Source organism: Neovison vison, chromosome 7 (genome assembly GCF_020171115.1).
Source record: "Neovison vison isolate M4711 chromosome 7, ASM_NN_V1, whole genome shotgun sequence".
Classification (NCBI taxonomy): Eukaryota; Metazoa; Chordata; class Mammalia; order Carnivora; family Mustelidae; genus Neogale; species Neogale vison.
In genome coordinates, this window is record NC_058097.1 from 155,179,314 (window position 1) to 155,204,114 (window position 24,801).

General features: G+C 39.1%; 1 protein-coding gene across 1 annotated transcript; it reads left to right on the forward strand.

The window, feature by feature from the left end:
- The first annotated feature begins 21,241 nt into the window (after positions 1–21,241).
- On the forward strand, positions 21,242–22,174 carry LOC122913563 (olfactory receptor 2AG1-like). The gene has a single exon (XM_044260246.1). The coding sequence runs from the start codon at positions 21,242–21,244 to the stop codon at positions 22,172–22,174; it is 933 nt and encodes a 310-aa protein (XP_044116181.1).
- Positions 22,175–24,801: the final 2,627 nt, after the last annotated feature.

A 24,801-nucleotide genomic window follows, 5' to 3' on the forward strand; every position in this document is an offset into this window, starting at 1 on the left:
AGATTTATTATGTTTGATGGCTGCATAATATCCCGTTGTATATACCACATCTTCTTTATCCATTCATTTGTTGATGGATATCTAGGCTCTTTTCATAGTTTAGCTATTGTGGACACTGCAGCTATAAATATTCTGGTGCCAGTGCCCCTTCAGATCACTAGGTTCGAATCTTTATGGTAAATACCCAGTAGTTCCATTGCTGCATCATAGGGTAGCTCCATTTTCAACTTTTTGAGGAACCTCCATACTGTTTTTCAGAGTGGCTGTACCAGCTTGCATTCCCACCAACAGTGTAGGAGGGTTCCCCTTTCTTTGATCCTTGACAATACCTGTCATTTCCTGACTTGTTAATTTTAGCCATTCTGACTGGTGTGAGGTGGTATCTCATTGTGGTTTTGATTTGTATTTCTTTGATGCTGACTGATGTGGAGCACTTTTTCATGTGTCTGTTGGCCATCTGGATGTCTTCTTTGCAGAAATGTCTGTTCATGTCCTCTGCCCATTTCTTGACTGGGTTAATTGGCCTTTGGGTGTTGAAATTGATCAGTTCTTTATAGATTTTGGACACTAGCCCTTTATCTGATATGTCATTTGCAAATATATTCTCCCATTCTGTCCGTTGTCTTTTGTTTTCATTGACTGTTTCCTTTGCTGTGCAAAAGCTTTTGATCTTGATGAAGTACCAATAGTTCATTTGCCTTTGGCGATGTTTCTAGGAAGAAGTCGCTGCAGCTGAGGTTGAAGAGGTTGCTGCCCGTGTTCTCCTCGAGGATTTTGATGGATTCTGGTCTCACTTTAAGGTCTTTCATCCATTTTGCATCTATTTTTATGTGTGTTATAAGGAAACAGTCCAGTTTCATTCTTCTGCATGTGGCTGTCCAATTTTCCCAACACCATTTGTCAAAGAGGATGTCTTTTTTCCAATAGCCAATCTTTCCTGCTTTGTCAAAGATTAGCTGACCATAGAGTTGAGGGTCCATTTCTGGGCTCTCTATTCTGTTCCATTGATCTATGCGTCTGTTTCTGTGCCAGTACCATACTGCCTTGTTGATGACAGCTTTGTAATAGAGCTTGAAGTCTGGAATTGTGATGCTGCCAACTTTGGCTTTCTTTCTCAACATTCCTCTGGCTATTTGGGGTCTTTTCTGGTTCCATATAAATTTTAGGATCATTTGTTCCATTTCATTGAAAAAAGTTGATGGTATTTTGATAGGGATTGCATTAAATGTGTAGATTGCTCTAGTTAGCTGAGACGTTTTCACAATATTTGTTCTTCTGATCCATGAGCATGGAATGTTTTTCCATTTCTGTGTGTCTTCTTCAATTTCCTTCATGAGTACTCTATAGTTTTTCTGTGTACAGATTCTTTGCCCCTTTGGTTACATTTATTCCTAGGTATCTTATGATTTTGTGTGCAATTATTAATGGGATCAACTGACTCCTTAATTTCTCTTTCTTCTGTCTTGTTATTGATGTATAGAAATGCAACGGATTTCTGTGCATTGATTTTATATCCTGACAATTTATTGAATTCCTGTATGAGTTCTAGCAGTTTTGGAGTTCTAGAAGTCTTTTGGGTTTTCTACCTAAAGTATCATATCATCTGGAAAGAATGAGAGTTTGACTTCTTCTTTGCCAGTTCAGATGGCAGGCGTGCATTTTATAGAGTTGATATGTGCACATAAAATAGAACCTTTTTCACTTATTAATATGTAGTAAATTTCTCTCGTGCATTATATGGCAGCTATATTGTGCAGTGACAAAGAGAGTCTGGAGTCATTTGTCAGAGTACCGAGGTTTGAATTCAATACATTCCCACTTACTTATATAACTTTGAGCACGTTTCATTTTTTAATTTTTTGATTTTTATGAACATATAATGTATTACTAGCCCCAGGGGTACAGGTCTGTAAATCTCCAGGCTTACACATTTCACAGCACTCACCATAGCACATACCCTCCCCAAAGTCCATAACCCAACCATCCTCTCCCTAACCCCCCTACCCCCAGCAACCCTCAGTTTGTTTTGTGACATTAGGAATATTTTTTTTCCAATTTATTTATTTTTCAGAAAAACAGTATTCATTATTTTTTCACCACACCCAGTGCTCCATGCAAGCTGTGCCCTCTATAATACCCACCACCTGGTACCCCAACCTCCCACCCCCCCGCCACTTCACACCCCTCAGATTGTTTTTCAGAGTCCATAGTCTCTCATGGTTCACCTCCCCTTCCAATTTACCCAAAAGCACATATCCTCCCCAATGTCCATAACCCTACCCCCCTACTCCCAACCACCCTCCCCCCGGGCAACCCACAGTTTGTTTCGTGAGATTAAGAGTCACTTATGGTTTGTCTCCCTCCCTATCCCATCTTGTTTCATGGATTCTTCTCCTACCCACTTAAGCCCCCATGTTGCATCACCACTTCCTCATATCAGGGAGATCATATGATAGTTGTCTTTCTCTGCTTGACTTATTTCGCTAAGCATGATACGCTCTAGTTCCATCCATGTTGTTGCAAATGGCAAGATTTCGTTTCTTTTGATGGCTGCATAGTATTCCATTGTGTATATATACCACATCTTCTTTATCCATTCATCTGTTGACATTAGGAATCTTTAATGTTTTGTCTTCCTCCCAATCCCATCTTGTTTAATTTTTTTCTTCTCTACCCCCCAAGCCCCACACTTTGACTCTCAAATTCCTCATATCAGTGATATCATATGATAATTGTCTGTCTCTGATTGACTTATTTCATTGTGCATGTTTCTTAACTTCTCTGTAATTGTCTGCACATCTCTAAACTGTAAACTGGCAATAATAGTTAGATTACTCCATAGTCTTTGTGAGGATTAAATAAATTAGCAAATATAAATGTAAGGCATTTAGAATAGCACCTGGCATTTAATAAGTATTTAATAAATCTTAATTCTTATGTGAATAAATAGCCTTGAAGATATTTTTGTGTGATGACATAATGTTATATCATATGGATGTTTTGTAACAGAATTGGCTATTTCATCATTGTTATACATTTAGTGTGGGCATGTGTGTGTGTGTTTCCAAAAAGAACAATGTTGGGGCTCCTGGGTGGCTTAGTCACTAGGCATCTGCCTTTGGCTCAGGTCATGATTCCAGGATTCTGGGACTGAGATACACATCGGCTCCCTGCTCAGCAGGAAGACTGCTCCTCCCTCTCCCACTCCCCAACTTGTATCCCTCCCCGTCAAATAAATAAATAAAATCTTTAAACAAATAAAATAAAATAAAATAAAATTGATTCTGTAATTTCCCTTTCTGTATTTTCATTGTTAGTGTATAAGAAAGCCACTGATTTCTGCACATTGACTTTGTATCCTGCCACGTTGTTGAATTGCTGTATGAGTTCTAGTAGTTTGGGGGTGGAGTCTTTTGGGTTTTCCAATATATAAAGAATCATGTCATCTGCAAAGAGAGAGTTTGACTTCTTTATTGCCAATTTGGATACCTTTTATTTCTCTTTGTTGTCTGATTGCTGTTGCTAAGACTTCTAACACTATGTTGAACAAGAGTGGTGAAAGTGGATATCCTTGTCTTGTTCCTGATCTCAATGGGAAGGCTGCAAGCTTTTTCCCATTGAGGATGATATTTGCTGTGGGTCTTTCATAGATAAATTTGATGAGGTTCAGGAATGTTCCCTCTATCCCTATACTTTGAAGTCTTTTAATCAGGAACGGATGCTGGATTTTGTCAAATGCTTTTTCTGCATCGATTGAGAGGACCATGTGGTTCTTCTCTCTTCCCTTATTGATATGATCTATCACATTGATTGAATTGTGAATATTGAACCATCCTTGTAGCCCAGGGATAAATCCTACCTGATCATGGTGGATAATCTTTTTACTGTGCTGTTGGATCCTGTTGGCTAGGATCTTTTTGAGAATCTTAGCATCCATATTCATCAGTGATATTGGTTTGAAATTCTCCTTTTTGGTAGGGTCTTTGCCTGGTTTGGGGATCAGGGAAATGCTGGCTTCATAGAAAGAGTCTGGAAGTTTTCCTTCTGCTTAAATTTTTTGAAACAGCTTTAGTTGAATAGGTGTTATTTCTTCTTTGAAAGTTTGACGAATCACCTAACCAAAGAGGTAAAGGATCTATACTCGAGGAACTACAGAACACTCATGAAAGAAACTGAAGAAAACACAAAAAGATGGAAGACCATTTCATGCTCTAGGATCAGAAGAATAAACATTGTTAAAATGTCTATACTGCCTAGAGCAATCTATACTTTTAATGCCATTCCAATCAAAATTCCAACAGTATTCTTCAAAGAGCTGGAGCAAATAATCCAAAAATTTATATGGAATCAGAAGAGACCCCGAATCGCTAAGGAAATATTGAAAAACAAAACAAAACAAAACAAAACAAAAACTGGGGGCATCACGTTACCTGATTTTAAGCTTTATTACAAAGCTGTGATCACCAAGACAGCATGGTACTGGCATCAAAACATACACATAGACCAGTGGAACAGAGTAGGGAGCCCAGATATGGACTCTCAGCTCTATGGTCAATTAATCTTTGAAAAAACAGGAAAAAATATACAGTGGAAAAAAGACAGTCTCTTCAATAAATGGTGCTGGGAAAACTGGACAGCTATATGTAGAAGAATGAAACTCGACCATTCTCTTACACCGTACACAAAGATCAACTCAAAATGGATAAAAGACCTCAACGTGAGACAGGAATCTATCAGAATCTTAGAGGAGAACATAGGCAGTAATCTCTTTGATATCAGCCACAGCAACTTCTTTCAAGATATGTCTCCAAAGGCAAAGGAAACAAAAGCGAAAATAAACTTCTGGGACTTCATCGAAATCAAAAGCTTCTGCACAGCAAAGGAAACAGTCAAAAAAACAAAGAGGCAACCCACGGAATGGGAGAAGATATTTGCAAATGACAGTACAGACAAAAGGTTGATATCCAGGATCTATAATGAACTCCTCAAACTCAACACACACAAAACAGACAATCATATCAAAAAATGGGCAGAAGATCGGAACAGACACTTCTCCCCTGAAGACATACAAATGGCTATCAGACACATGAAAAAATGTTCATCATCACTAACCATCAGGGAGATTAAAATTAAAACCCCATTGAGATACCACCTTACACCAGTTAGAAAGGCCAAAATTAGCAAGACAGGAAACAACATGTGTTGGAGGAGATGTGGAGAAGGGGGAACCCTCTTCCACTGTTGGTGGGAATGCAAGTTGGTGCATCCTCTTTGGAAAACAGTGTGGAGATTCCTCAAGAAATTAAAAATAGAACTTCCCTCTGACCCTGCCTTTGCACTCCTGGGTATTTACCCCAAAGATACAGATGTTGTGAAAAGAAGGGCCATCTGTACCCCAGTGTTTATAGCAGCAATGGCCACGGTCGCCAAACTACAGAAAGAACCAAGATGCCCTTCAACGGACGAATGGATAAGGAAGATGTGGTCCATATACACTATGGAATATTATGCCTCCATCAGTAAGGATGAATACCCAACTTTTGTAGCAACATGGATGGGACTGGAAGAGATTATGTTGAGTGAAATAAGTCAAGCAGAGAGAGTCAATTATCATATGGTTTCACTTATTTGTGGAGCATAACACATAGCATGGAGGACAAGGGGAGATGGAGAGGAGAAGGGATTTGAGGGAAATTGGATGGAGAAGTGAACCATGAGAGACTATGGACTCTGAAAATCAATCTGAGGATTTTGAAGGGGCGGGGGTGGGAGGTCGGGGTACCAGGTGGTGGGTATTATAGAGGGCATGTAATGCATGGAGAACTGGGTGTGGTGAAAAAAGAATGAATACTGTGATGCTGAAAAAAATAAGTTCATTTTCGGTTTTGTTTCCTTTGCCTTTGGAGACATATCTTGAAAGAAGTTGCTGTGGCTGATATCAAAGAGGTTACTGCCTATGTTCTCCTCTAGGATTCTGATGGATTCCTGTCTCACACTGAGGTCTTCTATCCATTTTGAGTTTATCTTTGTGTAAGAGAATGGTTGAGTTTCATTCTTCTACATATAGCTGTCCAGTTTTCCCAGCACCATTTATTGACGAGACTGTCTTTTTTCCACTGTTTATTTTTCCCTGTTTTGTTGAAGATTATTTGCCCATAGAATTGAGGGTCCATATCAAGAAAGTAGAAAATATCATCAGAAGTTATTATCAACAGTTATATGCCAATAAACTAAGCAACCTAGATGAAATGAATGCATTCCTGGAAACCTATAAACTCCCAAAATTGAACCAGGAAGAAATTGACAACCTGAGTTGACTTATATCTAGTAATTATATTGAAGCAGTGATCAAAAACCTCCCCAAAAACAAGAGCCCAGGACCTGATAGATTCCCTGGGGAATTCTACCAAACTTTCAAAGAAGAAATAACACCTACCCTCTGAAGCACTTTCAAAAAATTGAAGCAGAGGGAGAACTTCCAGATTCTCTCTATGAAGCCAGCATTACCCTGATCCCCAAACCAGGCAAAGACACCACCAGAAAGGAGAATTTCAGACCAATATCACTGATGAATATGGATGTTAAGATTCTCAACAAGATCCTAGCAAACAGGATCGAACAACACATTAAAGAGACTATCCACCATGACCAGGTGGAATTCATTCCTGTGTTGGAAGGATGGTTCAACATTCACAAATCCATCAATGTGATAGAACAAATCAATAAGAGAAGACAGAAGAACCACATGATCCTCTCAATTGATGCAGAAAAAGCATTTGACTTAATCCAGAATTCATTCCTGATTAAAATGTTTCAAAGTATAGGGATAGTGGGAACATTCCTGAACTTCATCAAATCTATCTATGAAAGACTCACAGCAAATATCCTCCTCAATGGGAAAAGGCTTGCAGCCTTCCCGTTGAGATCAGGAACACGACAAGGAAGCCCACTCTCACACTCTCATTCAACATAGTATTAGAAGTCCTAGGAACAGCAAAGCAATAAGACAACAAAGAGAAATAAAAGTTAACAAAATTGGCAATGAAGAAGTCAAACTCTCTTTGCAGATGACATGATTCTTTATATGGAAAGCCCAAAAGATTCCACCCCCAAACCACTACAACTCATACAACAATTCAGCAAAGCGACAAAATACAAAGTCAGTGTACAGAAATCAGTGGCTTTCTTATACACTAACAATGAAAATACAGAAAGGGAAATTAGAGGATCTATTCCATTTACTATAGCACCAAGAACCATAAGATACCTAGGAATTAACCTAACGAAAGAGGTTAAAGATCTGTACTCGAGGAACTACAGAACACTCATGAAAGAAATTGAAGAAGACACAAAAAGCAGGAAGACTATACTGTGCTCTTGGATTGGAAGAATAAACATTGTTCAAATGTCTATACTGCCTAGAGCAATCTATACTTTTAATGCCATTCCAATCAAAATTACACCGGGGGGGTGGGAGGTTGGGGTACCAGGTGGTGGGTATTATAGAGGGCACAGCTTGCATGGAGCACTGGGTGTGGTGAAAAAATAATGAATACTGTTTTTCTGAAAATAAATAAATTGGGAAAAAAATTACACCGGTAGTTTTCAAAGACATGGAGCAAATAATCCTAAAATTTGTATGGAATCAGAAGAGACCCCGAATCACTAAGGAAATGTTGAAAAAGAAAAATAAAACTGGGGTCATCATATTTCAAGCTTTACTACAGTTTGCTAAGATCTTGTTGAGAATGTTAGCATCCATATTCATCAGTGATATTGGTCTGAAATTCTCCTTTCTGGTGGTGTCTTTGCCTGGTTTGGGGATCAGGGTAATGCTGGCTTCATAGAGAGAATCTGGAAGTTTTCCCTCTGCTTCAATTTTTTGAAACTGCTTCAGGAGAATAGGTGTTATTTCTTCTTTGAAAGTTTGGTAGAATTCCCCAGGGAATCCATCAGGTCTTGGATCTTGTTTTTTGGGGAGGTTTTTGATCACTGCTTCAATATTGTTACTAGATATAGGTTTATTCAGGTTGTCAATTTCTTCCTGGTTCAATTTTGGGAGTTTATAGGTTTCCAGGAATGCATTCATTTCATCTAGGTTGCTTAACTTATTGGCATATAACTGTTGTTAATAACTTCTGATGATTGTTTCTATTTCCTTGGTGTTAATCATGATCTCTCCCTTTTCATTTGTAATTTTATGAATTTTAGCCCTCTCTCTTTTCTTTTGGATTATTTGGCCAATGGTTTATTTATTTTATTGATTCTTTCAGAAAACCAGCTTCCAGTTTTATTGAGGCATTCTACTGTATATCTAGTTTCTATCTCATTGATCACTGCTCTAATCTTGATTATTTCCCTTCTTGTGTGTGGAGTTGGCTTAATTTTGTTGTTTATTCTCCTGTTCCTTAAGGTGTAGAGAGAGCTTTTGTATTTTGGATTTTTGAATTTTTTTCAGGGAGGCTTGGGTGGCTATGTATTTCCTCCGTAGGTCCACTTTGGCTGTATCCCATAGATTTTGGATCGAAGTGTTTTTCCTCATTGGTTTCCATGAATTGTTTCAGTTCTTCTTTGATCTCCTCTTTGATCCAAGCATTCTTTTTTTTTTTCAATTTATTTATTTTCAGAAAAACATTATTCATTATTTTTTCACCACACCCAGTGCTCCATGCAAGCCGTGCCCTCTATAATACCCACCACCTGGTACCCCAGCCTACCACCCCCCCTGCCACTTCAAACCCCTCAGACTGTTTTTCAGAGTCCATAGTCTCTCATGGTTCACCTCCCCTTCCAATTTACCCAAATTCCCTACTCCTCTCTAACGCCCCTTGTCCTCCATGCTATTTGTTATGCTCCACAAATAAGTGAAACCATATGATAATTGACTCTCTCTGCTTGACTTATTTCACTCAGCATAATCTCTTCCAGTCCCGTCCATGTTGCTACAAAAGTTGGGTATTCATCCTTTCTGATGGAGGCATAATACTCCATAGTGTATATGGACCACATCTTCCTTATCCATTCATCCGTTGAAGGGCATCTTGGTTCTTTCCATAGTCTGGCGACCGTGGCCATTGCTGCTATAAATATTGGGGTACAGATGGCCCTTCTTTTCACGACATCTGTGTCTTTGGGGTAAATACCCAAGAGTGCAATTGCAGGGTCATAGGGAAGCTCTATTTTTAATTTCTTGAGGAATCTCCACACTGTTCTCCAAAGAGGCTGCACCAACTTGCATTCCCACCAACAGTGTAAGAGGGTTCCCCTTTCTCCACATCCTCTCCAACTCATGTTGTTTCCTGTTTTGTTAATTTTGGCCATTCTAACTGGTGTAAGGTGATATCTCAATGTGGTTTTAATTTGAATCTCCCTGAGGGCTAATGATGATGAGCATTTTTTCATGTGTCTGATAGCCATTTGTATGTCTTGATTGGAGAAGTGTCTGTTCATATCTTCTGCCCATTTTTTGATGTGTTTGTCTGTTTCGTGTGAGTTGAGTTTGAGGAGTTCATTATAGATCCTGGATATCAACCTTTTGTCTGTACTGTCATTTGCAAATATATTCTCCCATTCCGTGGGTTGCCTCTTTGTTTTTTGACTGTTTCCTTTGCTGTGCAGAAGCTTTTGATCTTTATGAAGAGAACATTTTTGTAGAGCATCTATAATAGAAATAATAAAATTTGGAGTAAATAAAAAACACAATAGGAAATATGGAAATATTTGAGTGATAAAATGTATAAATACCATTGAACAATATAATAATCATATTAGTGTTGACATTAAAGAAGTAAATGGGGGTAAATTTAATAACGGATATACAAACAGTTACAATAGTTTTCATATAAAAAGAAATAAACATTGACAGGAAAATATAACATTGAGTAATTTCAATACAGAACTCTCAGAAAAATATGCATCTGTCCTTGTATCAAATACTTGATTTTTACAGAGATTTTCTCAAAACTGTTGTTTTACCGGCATTCTTCAAAGAGCTGGAGCAAACAATCCTAAAATTTGTATGGAATCAGAAGAGACCCCGAATCGCTAAGGAAATGTTGAAAAACAAAAATAAAACTGGCGGCATCACCTTACCTGATTTCAAGCTTTATTACAAAGCTGTGATCACCAAGACAGCATGGTACTGGCATAAAAACAGACACATAGACCAGTGGAACAGAGTAGAGCGCCCAGATATGGACCCTCAGCGCTATGGTCAATTAATCTTTGAAAAAACAGGAAAAAATATACAGTGGAAAAAAGACAGTCTCTTCAATAAATGGTGCTGGGAAAACTGGACAGCTATATGTAGAAGAATGAAACTCGTCCATTCTCTTACACCGTACACAAAGGTCAACTCAAAATGGATAAAAGACCATAACGTGAGACAGGAATCCATCAGAATCTTAGAGGAGAACATAGGCAGAAATCTCTTTGATATCAGCCACAGCAACTTCTTTCAAGATACCTCTCCAAAGGCAAAGGAAACAAAAGCGAAAATAAACTTCTGGGACTTCATCAAAATCAAAAGCTTCTGCACAGCAAAGGAAACAGTTAAAAAAACAAAGAGGCAACCCACGGAATGGGAGAAGATATTTGCAAATGACAGTACAGACAAAAGGTTGATATCCAGGATCTATAATGAACTCCTCAAACTCAACCCACACGAAACAGACAAACAACGGTCAACTCAAAATGGATAAAAGACCCCAACGTGAGACAGGAATCCATCAGAATCTTAGAGGAGAACATAGGCAGTAATCTCTTTGATATCAGCCACAGCAACTTCTTTCAAGATACGTCTCCAAAGGCAAAGGAAACAAAAGCGAAAATAAACTTCTGGGACTTCATCAAAATCAAAAGCTTCTGCACAGCAAAGGAAACAGTCAAAAAAACAAAGAGGCAACCCATGGAATGGGAGAATATATTTGCAAATGACAGTACAGACAAAAGGTTGATATCCAGGATCTATAATGAACTCCTCAAACTCAACCCACACGAAACAGACAAACACATCAAAAAATGGGCAGAAGATATGAACAGACACTTCTCCAATCAAGACATACAAATGGCTATCAGACACATGAAAAAATGCTCATCATCATTAGCCCTCAGGGAGATTCAAATTAAAACCACATTGAGATATCACCTTACACCAGTTAGAATGGCCAAAATTAACAAAACAGGAAACAACATGTGTTGGAGAGGATGTGGAGAAAGGGGAACCCTCTTCCACTGTAGGTGGGAATGCAAGTTGGTGCAGCCTCTTTGGAGAACAGTGTGGAGATTCCTCAAGAAATTAAAAATAGAGCTTCCCTATGACCCTGCAATTGCACTCCTCGGTATTTACCCCAAAGACACAGATGTCGTGAAAAGAAGGGCCATCTGCAACCCATTGTTTATAGCAGCAATGGCCACGGTCGCCAGACTATGGAAAGAACCAAGATGCCCTTCAACGGATGAATGGATAAGGAAGATGTGGTCCATATACACTATGGAGTATTATGCCTCCATCAGAAAGGATGAATACCCAACTTTTGTAGCAACATGGACGGGACTGGAAGAGATTATGCTGAGTGAAATAAGTCAAGCAGAGAGAGTCAATTATCATATGGTTTCACTTATTTGTGGAGCATAACAAATAGCATGGAGGACAAGGGGCGTTAGAGAGGAGTAGGGAATTTGGGTAAATTGGAAGGGGAGGTGAACCATGAGAGACTATGGACTCTGAAAAACAATCTGAGGGGTTTGAAGTGGCAGGGGGGTGGTAGGCTGGGGTACCAGGTGGTGGGTATTATAGAGGGCACGGCTTGCATGGAGCACTGGGTGTGGTGAAAAAATAATGAATAATGTTTTTCTGAAAATAAATAAATTGAAAAAAAAAAGAATGCTTGGATCAAAGAGGAGATCAAAGAAGAACTGAAACAATTCATGGAAACCAATGAGAATGAAGACACCTCAGTCCAAAACCTATGGTATACAGCAAAGGCGGTACTAAGGGCTAAATACATAGGCATCGAAGCTTCGCTCAAAATAAGAGAAAAATCCAGAACACACCAGCTGTCTCTACACCTTAAAGAACTGGAGAATCAATAACAAATCAAACCAACTCCACACATAAGAAGGGAAATCATCAAGATTAGAGCTGAGATCGATGAGGGAGAAACCAGAGATACAGTAGAACGTATCAATGAAACTAGAAGCTGGTTTTTAAAAGAATCAATAAGATCGATAGGCCACTGGCTACCCTAACCCAAAAGAAAAGAGAGAAAGCCCAAATACATAAAATTATGAATGAAAAGGGAGAGATCACAACTAACACCCAGGAAGTAGAAACAATCATCAGAAGTTATTACGAACAGTTATATGCCAATAAGCTTATCAACCTAGATGAAATGGATGCATTCCTGGAAAAATATAAACTACCAAAATTGAGCCAGGAAGAAATCGACAACCTGAATAGACCGATATCTAATAACGAGATTGAATCAGTGATCAAAAACCTCCCAAAAAACAAGAGCCCAGGACCTGACGGATTCCCTGGGGAATTCTACCAAACCTTCAAAGAAGAAATAACAGCTATGCTCTTGAAGCTGTTTCAAAAAATTGAAGAAGAAGGAAAACTTCCAGACTCTTTCTATGAAGCCAGCATTTCCCTCATCCCCAAACCAGGCAAGGACCCTACCAAAAAGGGGAATTTTAGACCAATATCACTGATGAATATGGATGCTAAGATTCTCAACAAGATCCTAGCCAACAGGATCCAACAGCACATTAAAAAGATTATTCACCATTATCAGGTGGGATTCATCCCTGGGCTACAAGGTTGGTTCAACATTCGCAAATCAATCAATGTGATAAAACAAATTAATATGAGAAGAGAGAAGAACCACATGGTCCTCTCAATTGATGCAGAAAAAGCATTTGACAAAATCCAACATCCGTTCCTGATTAAAACGCTTCAAAGTATAGGGATAGAGGGAACATTCCTGAACCTCATCAAATCTATCTATGAAAGACCCACAGCAAATATCATCCTCAATGGGAAGAAGCTTGCAGCCTTCCCATTGAGATCAGGAACAAGACAAGGATGCCCACTTTCACCTCTCTTGTTCAACATAGTATTAGAAGTCCTAGCAACAGCAATCAGACAACAGAGAGAAATAGAAGGTATCCAAATTGGTAATGAAGAAGTCAAATTCTCTCTCTTCACAGATGACATGATTCGTTATATGGAAAACCCAAAAGACTCCACCCCCTAACTACTAGAACTCATACAGCAATTCAGCAACGTGGCAGGATACAAAGTCAATGTGCAGAAATCAGTGGCTTTCTTATACACTAACAATGAAAATACAGAAAGGGAAATTAGAGAATCGATTCCATTTACTATAGCACCAAGAACCATAAGATACTTGGGAAGAAACCTAACTAAAGAGGTAAAGGATCTGTACTTGTGGAATTACAGAGCACTCATGAAAGAAACTGAAGAAGACACAAATAGATGGAAGACGATTCCATGCTCTTGGATCGGAAGAATAAACATTGTTAAAATGTCTATACTGCCTAGAGCAATCTATACTTTTAATGCCATTCCGATCACGACTCCACTGGCATTCTTCAAAGAGCTGGAGCAAATAATCCTAAAATTTGTATGGAATCAGAAGAGACCCCGAATCACTAAGGAAATGTTGAAAAACAAAAAGAAAGCTGGTGGAATCACCTTACCTGGTTTCAAGCTTTATCACAAAGCTGTGATCACCAAGACAGCATGGTATTGGCATAAAAACAGACACATAGACCAGTGGAACAGAGTAGAGAGCCCTGATATGGACCCTCAGCTCTATGGTCAATTAATTTTTGACAAAACAGGAAAAAATATACAGTGGAAAAAAGACAGTCTCTTCAATAATGATGGTGGGAAAACTCGACAGCTCTATGTAGAAGAATGAAACTCGACCATTCTCTTACACCGTACACAAAGGTCAACTCAAAATGGATAAAAGACCTCAACATGAGACAGGAATCCATCAGAATCCTAGAGGAGAACATAGGCAGTAATCTCTTTGATTTCAGCCACAGCAACTTCTTTCAAGTTGTGTCTCCAAAGGCAAAGGAAACAAAAGTAAAAATAAACTTTTGGGACTTCATCAAAATCAAAAGCTTCTGCACAGCAAAGGATACAGTCAAAAAAACAAAGAGGCAACCCATGGAATGGGAGAAGATATTTGCAAATGACAGTACAGAGAAAGATTGATATCCAGGATCCAGAATGAACTCCTCAAACTCAACACACACAAAACAGGCAATCACATCAAGAAATGGGCAGAAGATATGAACAGACACTTCTCCAATGAAGACATACAAATGGCTCTCAGACACATGAAAAAATGTTCATCATCATTATCCCTCAGGGAGATTCAATTTAAAACCACATTGAGGAATACCCATCTTTTGTAGCAACATGGACGGGACTGGAAGAGATTATGCTGAGTGAAATAAGTCAAGCAGAGAGAGTCAATTATCATATGGTTTCACTTATTTGTGGAGCATAACAAATAGCATGGAGGACAAGGGGCGTTAGAGAGGAGTAGGGAATTTGGGTAAATTGGAAGGGGAGGTGAACCATGAGAGACTATGGACTCTGAAAAACAGTCTGAGGGGTTTGAAGTGGCGGGGGGGTGGGAGGTTGGGGTACCAGGTGGTGGGTATTATAGAGGGCACGGCTTGCATGGAGCACTGGGTGTGGTGAAAAAATAATGAATACTGTTTTTCTGAAAATAAATAAATTGGAAAAAAAACCACATTGAGATATCACCTTACAACAGTTATAATGGCCAAAATTAATGAAACAGTAAACAACATGTGTTGGATAGGATGTGGAGTTAGGGGAACCCTCTTCCACTGTTGCTGTGAATGCAAGTTGGTGCAGCCTCTTTGGAGAACAGTGTGGAGATTCCTCAAGAAATTAACAATAGAGCTTCCCTATGACCCTGCAATTGCACTCCTCGGTATTTACCCCAAAGACACAGATGTCGTGAAAAGAAGGGCCATCTGTAACCCAATGTTTATAGCAGCAATGGCCAAGGTTGCCAAACTATGGAAAGAACCAAGATGCCCTTCAAAGGACAAATGGATAAGGAAGATGCGGTCCATATACACTATGGAGTATTATGCCTCCATCAGAAAGGACGAATATCCAACTTTTGTAGCAACATGGACGGGACTGGAAGAGATTATGCTGAGTGAAATAAGTCAAGCAGAGAGAGTCAATTATCATATGGTTTCACTTATTTGTGGAGCATAACAAATAGCATGGAAGACAAGGGATGTTAGAGAGGAGAAGGGAGTTGGGGTAAATTGGAAGCGTAGGTGAATCACTAGAGACTATGAAATGTGAAAATCAATCTGAGGGTTTTGAAGGGGTGGGGAGTAGGAGGTTGGGGTACCAGGTGGTGGGTATTATATAGGGCATGGCTTGCATGGAGCACTGGGTGTGGTGAAAAAATAATGAATACTGTTTTTCTGAAAATAAATAAATTAAAAAAAAAAGATACTATGTAGATATTGTGAAATACAATTATAGATAATTGTTACTATTTATTATTATTTAAAATTTTTTTATTTAAATTTTTAAAAATTTTTAAAATTCTTTTATTTTTCAGCATAACAGTATCATTATTATTATTTTTTTCACCACACCCAGTCCTCCATGCAATCCGTGCTCTCTATAATACCCACCACCCGGTACCCCAACCTCCCACCGCCTGCCCCTTCAAAACCCTCAGATTGTTTTTCAGAGTCCATAGTCTCTCATGGTTCACCTCCCCTTCGAATTTCCCCCAACTCCCTTCTCCTCTGTAACTCCCCATGTCCTCCACTCTATTTCTTATGCTCCGCAAATAAGTGAAACTATATGATAACTGACTCTCTCTGCTTGACTTATTTCACTCAGCATAATCTCTTCCAGTCCCGTCCATGTTGCTACAAAAGTTGGGTATTCATCCTTTCTGATGGAGGCATAATACTCCATAGTGTAAATGCACCACATCTTTCTTATCCATTCATCCGTTGAAGGGCATCTTGGTTCTTTCCACAGTTTGGCGACCGTGGCTGCTATAAACATTGGGGTACACATGGCCCTTCTTTTCACTAAATCTGAATCGTTGGTTTAAATACCCAGTAGTACAATGGCAGGGTCATAGGAAAGTTGTATTTTTAATTTCTTGAGGAATCTCCACACTGTTCTCCAAATCGGCTGCACCAACTTGCATTCCCACCAACAGTGTAAGAGGGTTCCCCTTTCTCCACATCTGCTCCAACACATGTTGTTATATTAGTTTTGTGTATAAGAATAGTGATTCTACAATTTTATACTATATTCAGTACTCACCACAATAAATATAGTCACCATCCATTACCATACAATGTTACTAAAATATTATTGATTATGTCTCTAATGCTATACTTTCCATCTTCCTGACTTGTTTATTTTACAAAGCAAAGTTTGTACCTCTTAATTTCCTTCACTTATGTTCCCATCCCTCAACTCCCTTCTCCTCTGGCAACCATCAAATTTGTTTTCTGTATTTATGGGTCTATTTTTTAGTTTGTTTGTTCATCTGTTTTTCTTTTTAAATTCCAGAAACAAGTGAAATCATGCAGTATTTGCCTTTCTCTGTCTGACATATTTCACTTAACACAGTACTCTCTAGGTCCATCCATTTTGTTGGAAATGACAAGATATCATGCTTTTTTATGGCATATATACATGCCAAATCATTTGTATCCATTCATCTATGGATGGACACTTGGGTTGCTTCCATTATCTTAGTTCTTATAAATAATGTTTTAGTAAACAATGGAACATACATGTCTTTCCAAGTTAGTGTTTTCATTTATTTGGGTAAATACCCCTACTGGAATTACTGGATCACATGCTATTTCTATTTTTAGTTTTTTGAGAAAACTCCATATTGTTTTCCATAGTGGTTGCACCCATTTACATTCCCACCAATAGTGTATGAGGATTCCCTTTTCTCCACATCCTCACGAATACTTGTTATTTATTATTGTCTTGATACTAGTGATTCTGCTTAGTGTGAGGTGATATCTTTTTGTGGTTTTGAATTGCATTTCCCTGATAATTTGTGATATTGAACATCTTTTCATGTGTCTGTTGGCTCTGTCTTCTTTGGAAAAATGTCAGGCAATGCTGGAATTATCACAATCCTTGGTTTCAAGATATACTGCAAAATCATAGTAACATGAGCAGTATAACTTGGCCCAAAAATAGACATACAGGTCAATGAAACAGTATAGAGAGCCCAGAAATAAACTCACCTGATTAATCTATAACAAAATAGGCATGAACGTACAATGGGGGAAAAGACGGTCTTTTCATTTAATGGTGCTAGGAAAACTAGACAGCTAGATGCAAAAGAATGAAACCAGACCACTTTCTTACACTGAACACAGAAATATACTCAAATGGATTAGGAACCTAAATGTGAGACCTGACCACAAAACTCCTAGAAGAAATATAAGCCTTAGAAATATACTTATGGATATGTCTCCTCAGGGAAGGGAAACAAAAGCAAAAATAATCTACTGGGATTACACCAAAATAAAAAGCTTCTTTACCATGTCAGAAACCATCAACAAAACAAAAGGCAGCCTAGTGAATGGGAGAAGATTACTGCAAATGATATATTCAACAGGGGGGTTAATATCAAAAAATATATAAAGAACTGATACGGCTCAATACCAAAAAAGAAAAAACACACAACCAAACAATCCTCTGATTAAAAAATGGACTGAGGACCTGAAAAGACAGTTTTTCATATATATTTTAGTTGGGATTTGAGAGGAGCTGTAGTGGACACTTCCATTCATATTTAGGAAACATTGATTGGGTACCAATCCCATACAGTTACTCTGCTAGAAGCTTGAAATGTGATTGGGAACAAAATAGGCCTAGTTCCTGCCCTTCTGGACTTATATGTTAGTGTAGGACGCTACCAGATTAACCCAGAGATCAGAAGGAAAAAGAAATTATTCATGTTAATAAGGAACAGACAAAGCTTAGAAGGAGGAATATGGGAATTTAGTGAGTTTAAAACAAACTGAGTAACACGATATAATAAATACTATTGGATTTTACAAAGAGGACTGGCGATCTTGAGACAAAGTATGTCAGTTCAGCTCAGGTACGGTACTTGGCAGGAGGTGATGTAAATGTGCTGAGGAATATAATGAAGAAGTGAAGTGTGCCACAAAGTGTGCCATGAAGTGAAGTCTTAGCCATAAAAACACCCAAACTTAGTGGAGTAGGATCTCTTTCCTTTCAGATTACCCAGAATGGAAAGGATTTTTGTCAGCCTGGGTATCACCTATTGGAAATGTTGACTAGCTTCACCAATGGAAACACTCTGGGTCTCCACATGATCCCATACAGGAGAACAGTTAAGGACAACTCCCTAAAGAAGAAATATGCACTAAACTGTTAATAAGTGAGAAATACAATTTTATTGGGTTGTGCCATTATTATTTCTGGGTTCTCTGATTAGGTTATGATACTATTATTTCTGGGTTCTGTAATATAGCAAGTGGCAAGTGTTATCTTCACATATAATGAATGAGCAGTTGAGATTCGAAGAAGACCCAGTTATTATAAATGCTTTTTGAAAAAGTTTATGGCAAATGTGGAGGGGATTTTGAGATACAGTCCATAAAGGAAAGAAAAGCCAAATTGTTATTTGATTGTTTGTTTGAACAGGGAAATCTTTATCATATTTGGAAGCTGAATGAAGTTGGAGGGAGAGCTTAGGACACAAGAAAAAATGTAAATGACAGAACAAGCAGGACAGGGAATGAACCTGAGGATTTAGAATCTTGGTAATAACTACAAGGCCAACTCCTCCACAGAATACACTTTGGGAGTGTCCTACGGCTGACACAAAACTCACCTTAAGATCTGGGGCAGAGCCTTCACCATGAAATAGACCCTTGCTTCCTGGTCTATCCAGTCAGCAATTTAGAAATGGGCCATTAGTGCCTTCTGAGGATAGGATAGGACTCTGGAGCATCTGAGCTCATTTAATGAGAGAACAGAACAGAGATGCCAGGCCAGGAAACATACCCAACAGGACTCATTAACATCCTGTTTTGTGGACCAGCATTTCCAGGGGAGGCCCTTTCACCTGAGATGAGAAGTCCCTGGGAATGGTAGGTATGGAATAAAGCAGAGAGGGTGGGGTCATGGGATATGGAGCCAGAACAGCTTCCCCAAGGACAGGGCCCTGGTTCACTGTTCTCCCCAGGGACAGTGAGGCTAGGTACAGCAGGGCCTCCCTTGGGCAGCTCTTTCAATATCTACTTCCCCCAGATTCCTGCTGCTTTCCTCTTTGCTCCCAGACCTTAACAAGAGTAAATGACAGTCTGAGCATCTGGACCCAAGAACTCAGTCTCACACCTTCTCCAGAGCTGGATGCTGGATGTGTTTTTGACATGGGATCCTGAGTGATAGAAGCAGCATCTCCTAATTCTCCACAGGTGTGAGAACAGGAAATCCACCTCTGAAATAAGAGCTTCACAGAAACTACCCAAGACTGTATTAGCCCTCTGTCTCTATTACATCTCTGTAGCAGACCTGTGGAGGAATAGAAGGACCAGAAAAAGTGGCCCTGACATCTATGTTGGTCAGACTCCTCAAACTCTTAACCCAACTTGGCAAATTTTAAACCAGTCGGACACTCCTGGAAAAGCTTACTCTTTCTGCATTTCTACAGGAAAATCCTTGAGTCTCAAACAACCCCCGAGGCAGGTTGCAAGGTTTGGCAGCTTGTCTTATCACTGTCTGAGGTAAAGCCTTTATCTCTTTTTTCAGGGAAGTCTGCAGCCTCTAGGTATGTTGCGTTTTGAAATGGGAGACCAAAGCAGATCCTAAGAGCTTAAGCTACATTGTCTTACAGAATCTCTAGTGCTTTGGGATCTGTCCCCTATCCTAATGACCTATATTCCTAGTTTCCTAAACATGAAAAATCCATGAAAATGAAGAAAGAGTCTGTGCCACATCCCAGGTCTGAATGACCACTTCCTGGTAGAAGTATAAGTACCTGTCCTTAGAGCCCAGGCTTTGCTGGCCTCTGATATGGGATTTTTGCACCTATCTGGTAGTAAATGCCTCCAAATCAAAGGACCATCAAAGAGCCAATAATATGCCTGTCATATGCTCTAATGCTTTCCAGAACGGGAATTCATCCTGTCTATCCTGTGTCCATTCAATCCAATGTAGACACTCTGGCCCTGCAGGAGGGAGATTGGGGATCTCAGTCAGGTGTAATAGAGGGCAGATAGAATTATTGAGCCTGATTACAACATGCAACACATGCTCTTTTGTTAAGAGCAGCTTTCATCCTTTCTCCTAAACACAAACACTCTGATCTTCCTGGGCAGGGCCTCATTAGTTATCAGATCTTTGAGTTCTCCCAGGCTCCCATGTTTGCATAACCAGCAAAGAAACACCTATGTTGTAATTGATCTTAAAGGTTTAGCTCATAAAGGTAATACCATGTCAAACACTCCATCCCCTAGTCTCAGAGAGCATGGAATCCCTTTCTTCCTCAACACATGGATAGTATGGAGCTGGTCCAGGGAAGTGACTAAGGTGGACGTATTTTAGCTCTTCCTATGAGACTTATATCTATAGCCTTGAATGCTGCAAACAAACTTGAACAAAAGTTATAAGGAAAATACAGGGCAAGTGCTTTGTTGAAATCACACTTCTGTACTGGCTTTAGAACTGTATATTTAGAACAGGTTGTTAGGACACTAAGTGAGTATTTAAATCATTAGATAAACAATTTACTTAAAACATAGGTACAAAAATAACCAAGGGCTTGGATTCTAGGATATTGATTTCTAAAGAGATGATTTAATCATTGTGGAAAGATACATGTCAAAGTTTGATGTCCTGAATAACATTTTTGTGTAGTGATGTCTTAATATTTAGCTACTGTGATGTCTGCTCTCCATTCAGTTGGATATTTCATTAAGGAAGAATTAAAAGTGTCAGAAACTGAGAGGTTAAGAGGTCAAGTCCATTTCCAGTAGGAAAGACATTGCCTCATTGGATTCATGTTGGCCATCATCAGGAGCCTGTGATGTTACAAACTAGGGACCACCTTAGCAAAAATTCACTGAGAATGTATTTGATTCTAGGAAACTAAAGAAACAACACAGAATGGAGCACTGGAACTCCACCTTGGGAAGTGGCTTTATATTGATGGGGATTCTGAATGACAGTGGGTCTCCTGAACTGCTCTGTGCCACAATCACAGCCCTGTACATGTTGGCCCTGACCAGCAATGGCCTGCTGCTCTTGGTCATTACAGTGGATTCCCGGCTCCACGTGCCCATGTACTTCCTGCTCAGGCAGCTCTCACTCATGGATCTCCTCTTTACATCTGTTGTCACTCCCAAGGCTGTCATGGATTTTCTGCTCGATGAAAACACCATCTCCTTTGGGGGCTGTGCCCTTCAGATGTTTCTGGCATTGATGTTGGGTGGTGCAGAGGATCTGCTACTGGCCTTCATGGCCTATGACAGATATGTGGCCATTTGTCATCCTCTGAACTACATGGTCTTCATGAGGCCAAGGGTCTGTTGGTTCATGGTGGCCACAGCCTGGGGATTGGCATCCATAAGTGCCTTTGTTTATACTGTGTATACCATGCACTATCCCTTCTGCATGTCCCGGAAGATCAGGCACCTTCTCTGTGAGATCCCACCTTTGCTGAATTTGGCCTGTGCAGATACCTCTAGATATGAACTGTTTGTGTATGTGATGGGTGTAACCTTCCTGATACCCCCTCTTTTTACTATCATTTCCTCTTATGCACTAATCCTGTGTACTGTATTTCGGATGCCTTCAAGTGAGGGGAAGCAGAAAGCCCTAGTCACCTGCTCTTCCCACCTGATGGTGGTTGGAATGTTCTATGGAGCTGCCACATTTATGTATGTCCTGCCCAGTTCACTCCATAGCCCCAAGCAAGACAACATCATCTCACTTTTCTACACAGTTGTCACTCCAGCCCTGAACCCCCTTATCTACAGCCTGAGGAATAAGGAAGTTATGGGAGCCTTGAAAAGAGTCCTGGGAAAATACAAGCTGTGACACACTGCAGCATCTAGGGATAGCTTCTGGCTGTCCCTCAGAGTTCATTTCTCTTCAAAGATTTCTGCTAATGTCCCATGGCGAAAACACCATAATGCAAAGGGTATCTTCTAATAGTAAAATGAAGGAATATAATTTGATTTGTCAAATGAATTAATGTGTCTGTATTTTTACCATTTTATTTTATTTTTTGAAGTACAGTTGACATAGAATCTTACATTAGTTTCAGGTATGCAGCATAGTGATTTGACTAGGTCTGTATTTTATGGGATGGTCACCACAAAATGTAGCTATCATCTGTTATTGTACAACACTACTACAGTGTTATGGACTACATGCCCTTTATCCCCACTGTACCTTTTATCCTGGTAACTTATTTATTCTATAACTGAAGCCTGTATCTCTCACTGCTCTTTAACCATTTTCACCATCATTCAACCACCCCCTCCCCCAATGCTCTGGCAACCATGCTCTGTATTTATGGTTTGTGTTTTTTTTAAACTTTTAAATTTATTTTCAGCATAACAGTATTCATTATTTTTGCACCACACCCAGTGCTCCATGCAATCCGTGCCCTCTCCAATACCCATGCCCCACCCCTTCAAAACCCTCAGATTGTTTTTCAGAGTCCATGGTCTCTCATGGTTCACCTCCACCAATTACCCCCAACTCCCTTCTCCTCTCCATATCCCCTTGTCCTCCATGCTATTTGTTATGCTCCACAAATAAGTGAAACCATATGGTTTGTTTTTGTTTTCTCTTTATTCTTTTCTTTTGTTTTAAAATTCCACATATAAGTGAAATCATATGGTATTTTTCTTTCTCTGACTTATTTCACTTAGGATTATACCCTCAAGGTCCATCCATATTGTCTTAAATGGCAAGATTTCATTCCTTTTTATGGCTAATTAATATATATGTATATATTATATATGCCACAATCAACAGGTACTTGTGTTGCTTTTATTATCTTGGCAACTGTAAATAACACAGGAATAAACACAGGTACATTTATATCTTTATGAATTAGTGTTTTTGTTTTCTTTGTGTAAGTAACTGTTAGTGGAACTACTGAATCATATATTATTTCTGTTTCAACTTTTTGAGGAATCTCCATACTGTTTCCACAGTGGCTGCACCAATTTACATTCCCACCAGCATTTCACAAAGTTTTCTTTTTCTCCACATCTGCACCAACACTTATTTCTTGTCTTTCTGACATTATCTTGTGTTTAAGGTGATATTTCATTATCAAATGCCTTTTTTTACCACACTTGTGTATGGATATTTTATTTGGGAAGGAGTAGGTTGAGGAACTGGGAAAAATGACATAAAGAAGGAGGCTCGTCACTGCTATGTACAGTTGAGTTTCAGTAAATTCCAAGAGATTCTAAAAACCTACAGACTATGTTTTTCAGAGTTGTTTATTCCATGTAGAACTTTTATCTACTAGCTCCAAAGGCCCACTAGTCACTCCATAAAATAACCCCACATTTCCAGATTGCATCTGCATGCATGTGAGGTATCTACATGCTGAAATGTAAGTAGCTGTCAGATTCCACCATCTAGAACTTTGTTGACATTAAAATTATTAGTGTTAATTTGAGCCCAGTAGATGTTGGGTAAGGCACAAGAATCTAGTATTACAGGAAATATCTAGAGGCTAGTACAGATTTAGGCACTTAATAGCCTTAATACAGTTTTAATGATGAATGATAAAGAAGCAAGGACTAATAATACCTACAATATAGTTATTGTAAGGCTAACTAAGAATGTAAGTATCAGCTTTAAAATACCCTAGAAGTATGCAGATTTATTGAGTTTGGATAACCAAGGGTGCAACTGAAGTTATTTTTTCTACTTTGTAACTGGATTAAAAAAAATTCAAGCCCTATTCTACTTGATGACCAAACCCCCTAATTTAACCATTATGCAGTCAGTTTTGTGCAGGGTCAGTAGACCTGAGGCCATCCTCTCCCCTTCCAGAGTCCATGGAGTCTATAGTTCCAAAGATGTAAAGGACACTTGTTCAATTTAGTATTTGTATTTGCTGTTGTTATAGTTCACCATAATATAAAATGCTTTTAAATATTTTTTCCATCAGGTAATTTATTAAAAAAAATTCATCATAGTCTATTTAAAAGTTTCTATCTGTTTTCCCACGTAGCTACTAAGTTAAATGAGCCCAGGTGTTTTTACCAGTTTTGGACTGACAGACCTCTGACTGGGGAGTCCATACTAGACCAACATATGAACCAAAGAAAAGAAAGTTTCAAGTGGGAAGCCTAAGCAAGTCCCATGTCAGGGGAGCAGACCTTCAGATTTGCACAAATTTTAGACCAACTGACCTTGTTAAATGATCATGTAGGCAGCCTGATTAACTAATAGTAGTTTATATGCATTTCTGTCATGTTCTTTCCTTTTTCCAAACAGCCTTCACAGAAAATACCTGGATTCTCTGACAGGTGTTATTGTTTGTCTTTGTGGTTTTTTTAAATGAACATATAATACATTCTTTGTTCCAGGGTACAGGTCTGTGATTCATCAGTCTTACACAATTCACAGCATTCACCATAGCATGTACCCTCCCCAGTGTCCATCACCCAACTATCCCACCCTCTCACCCC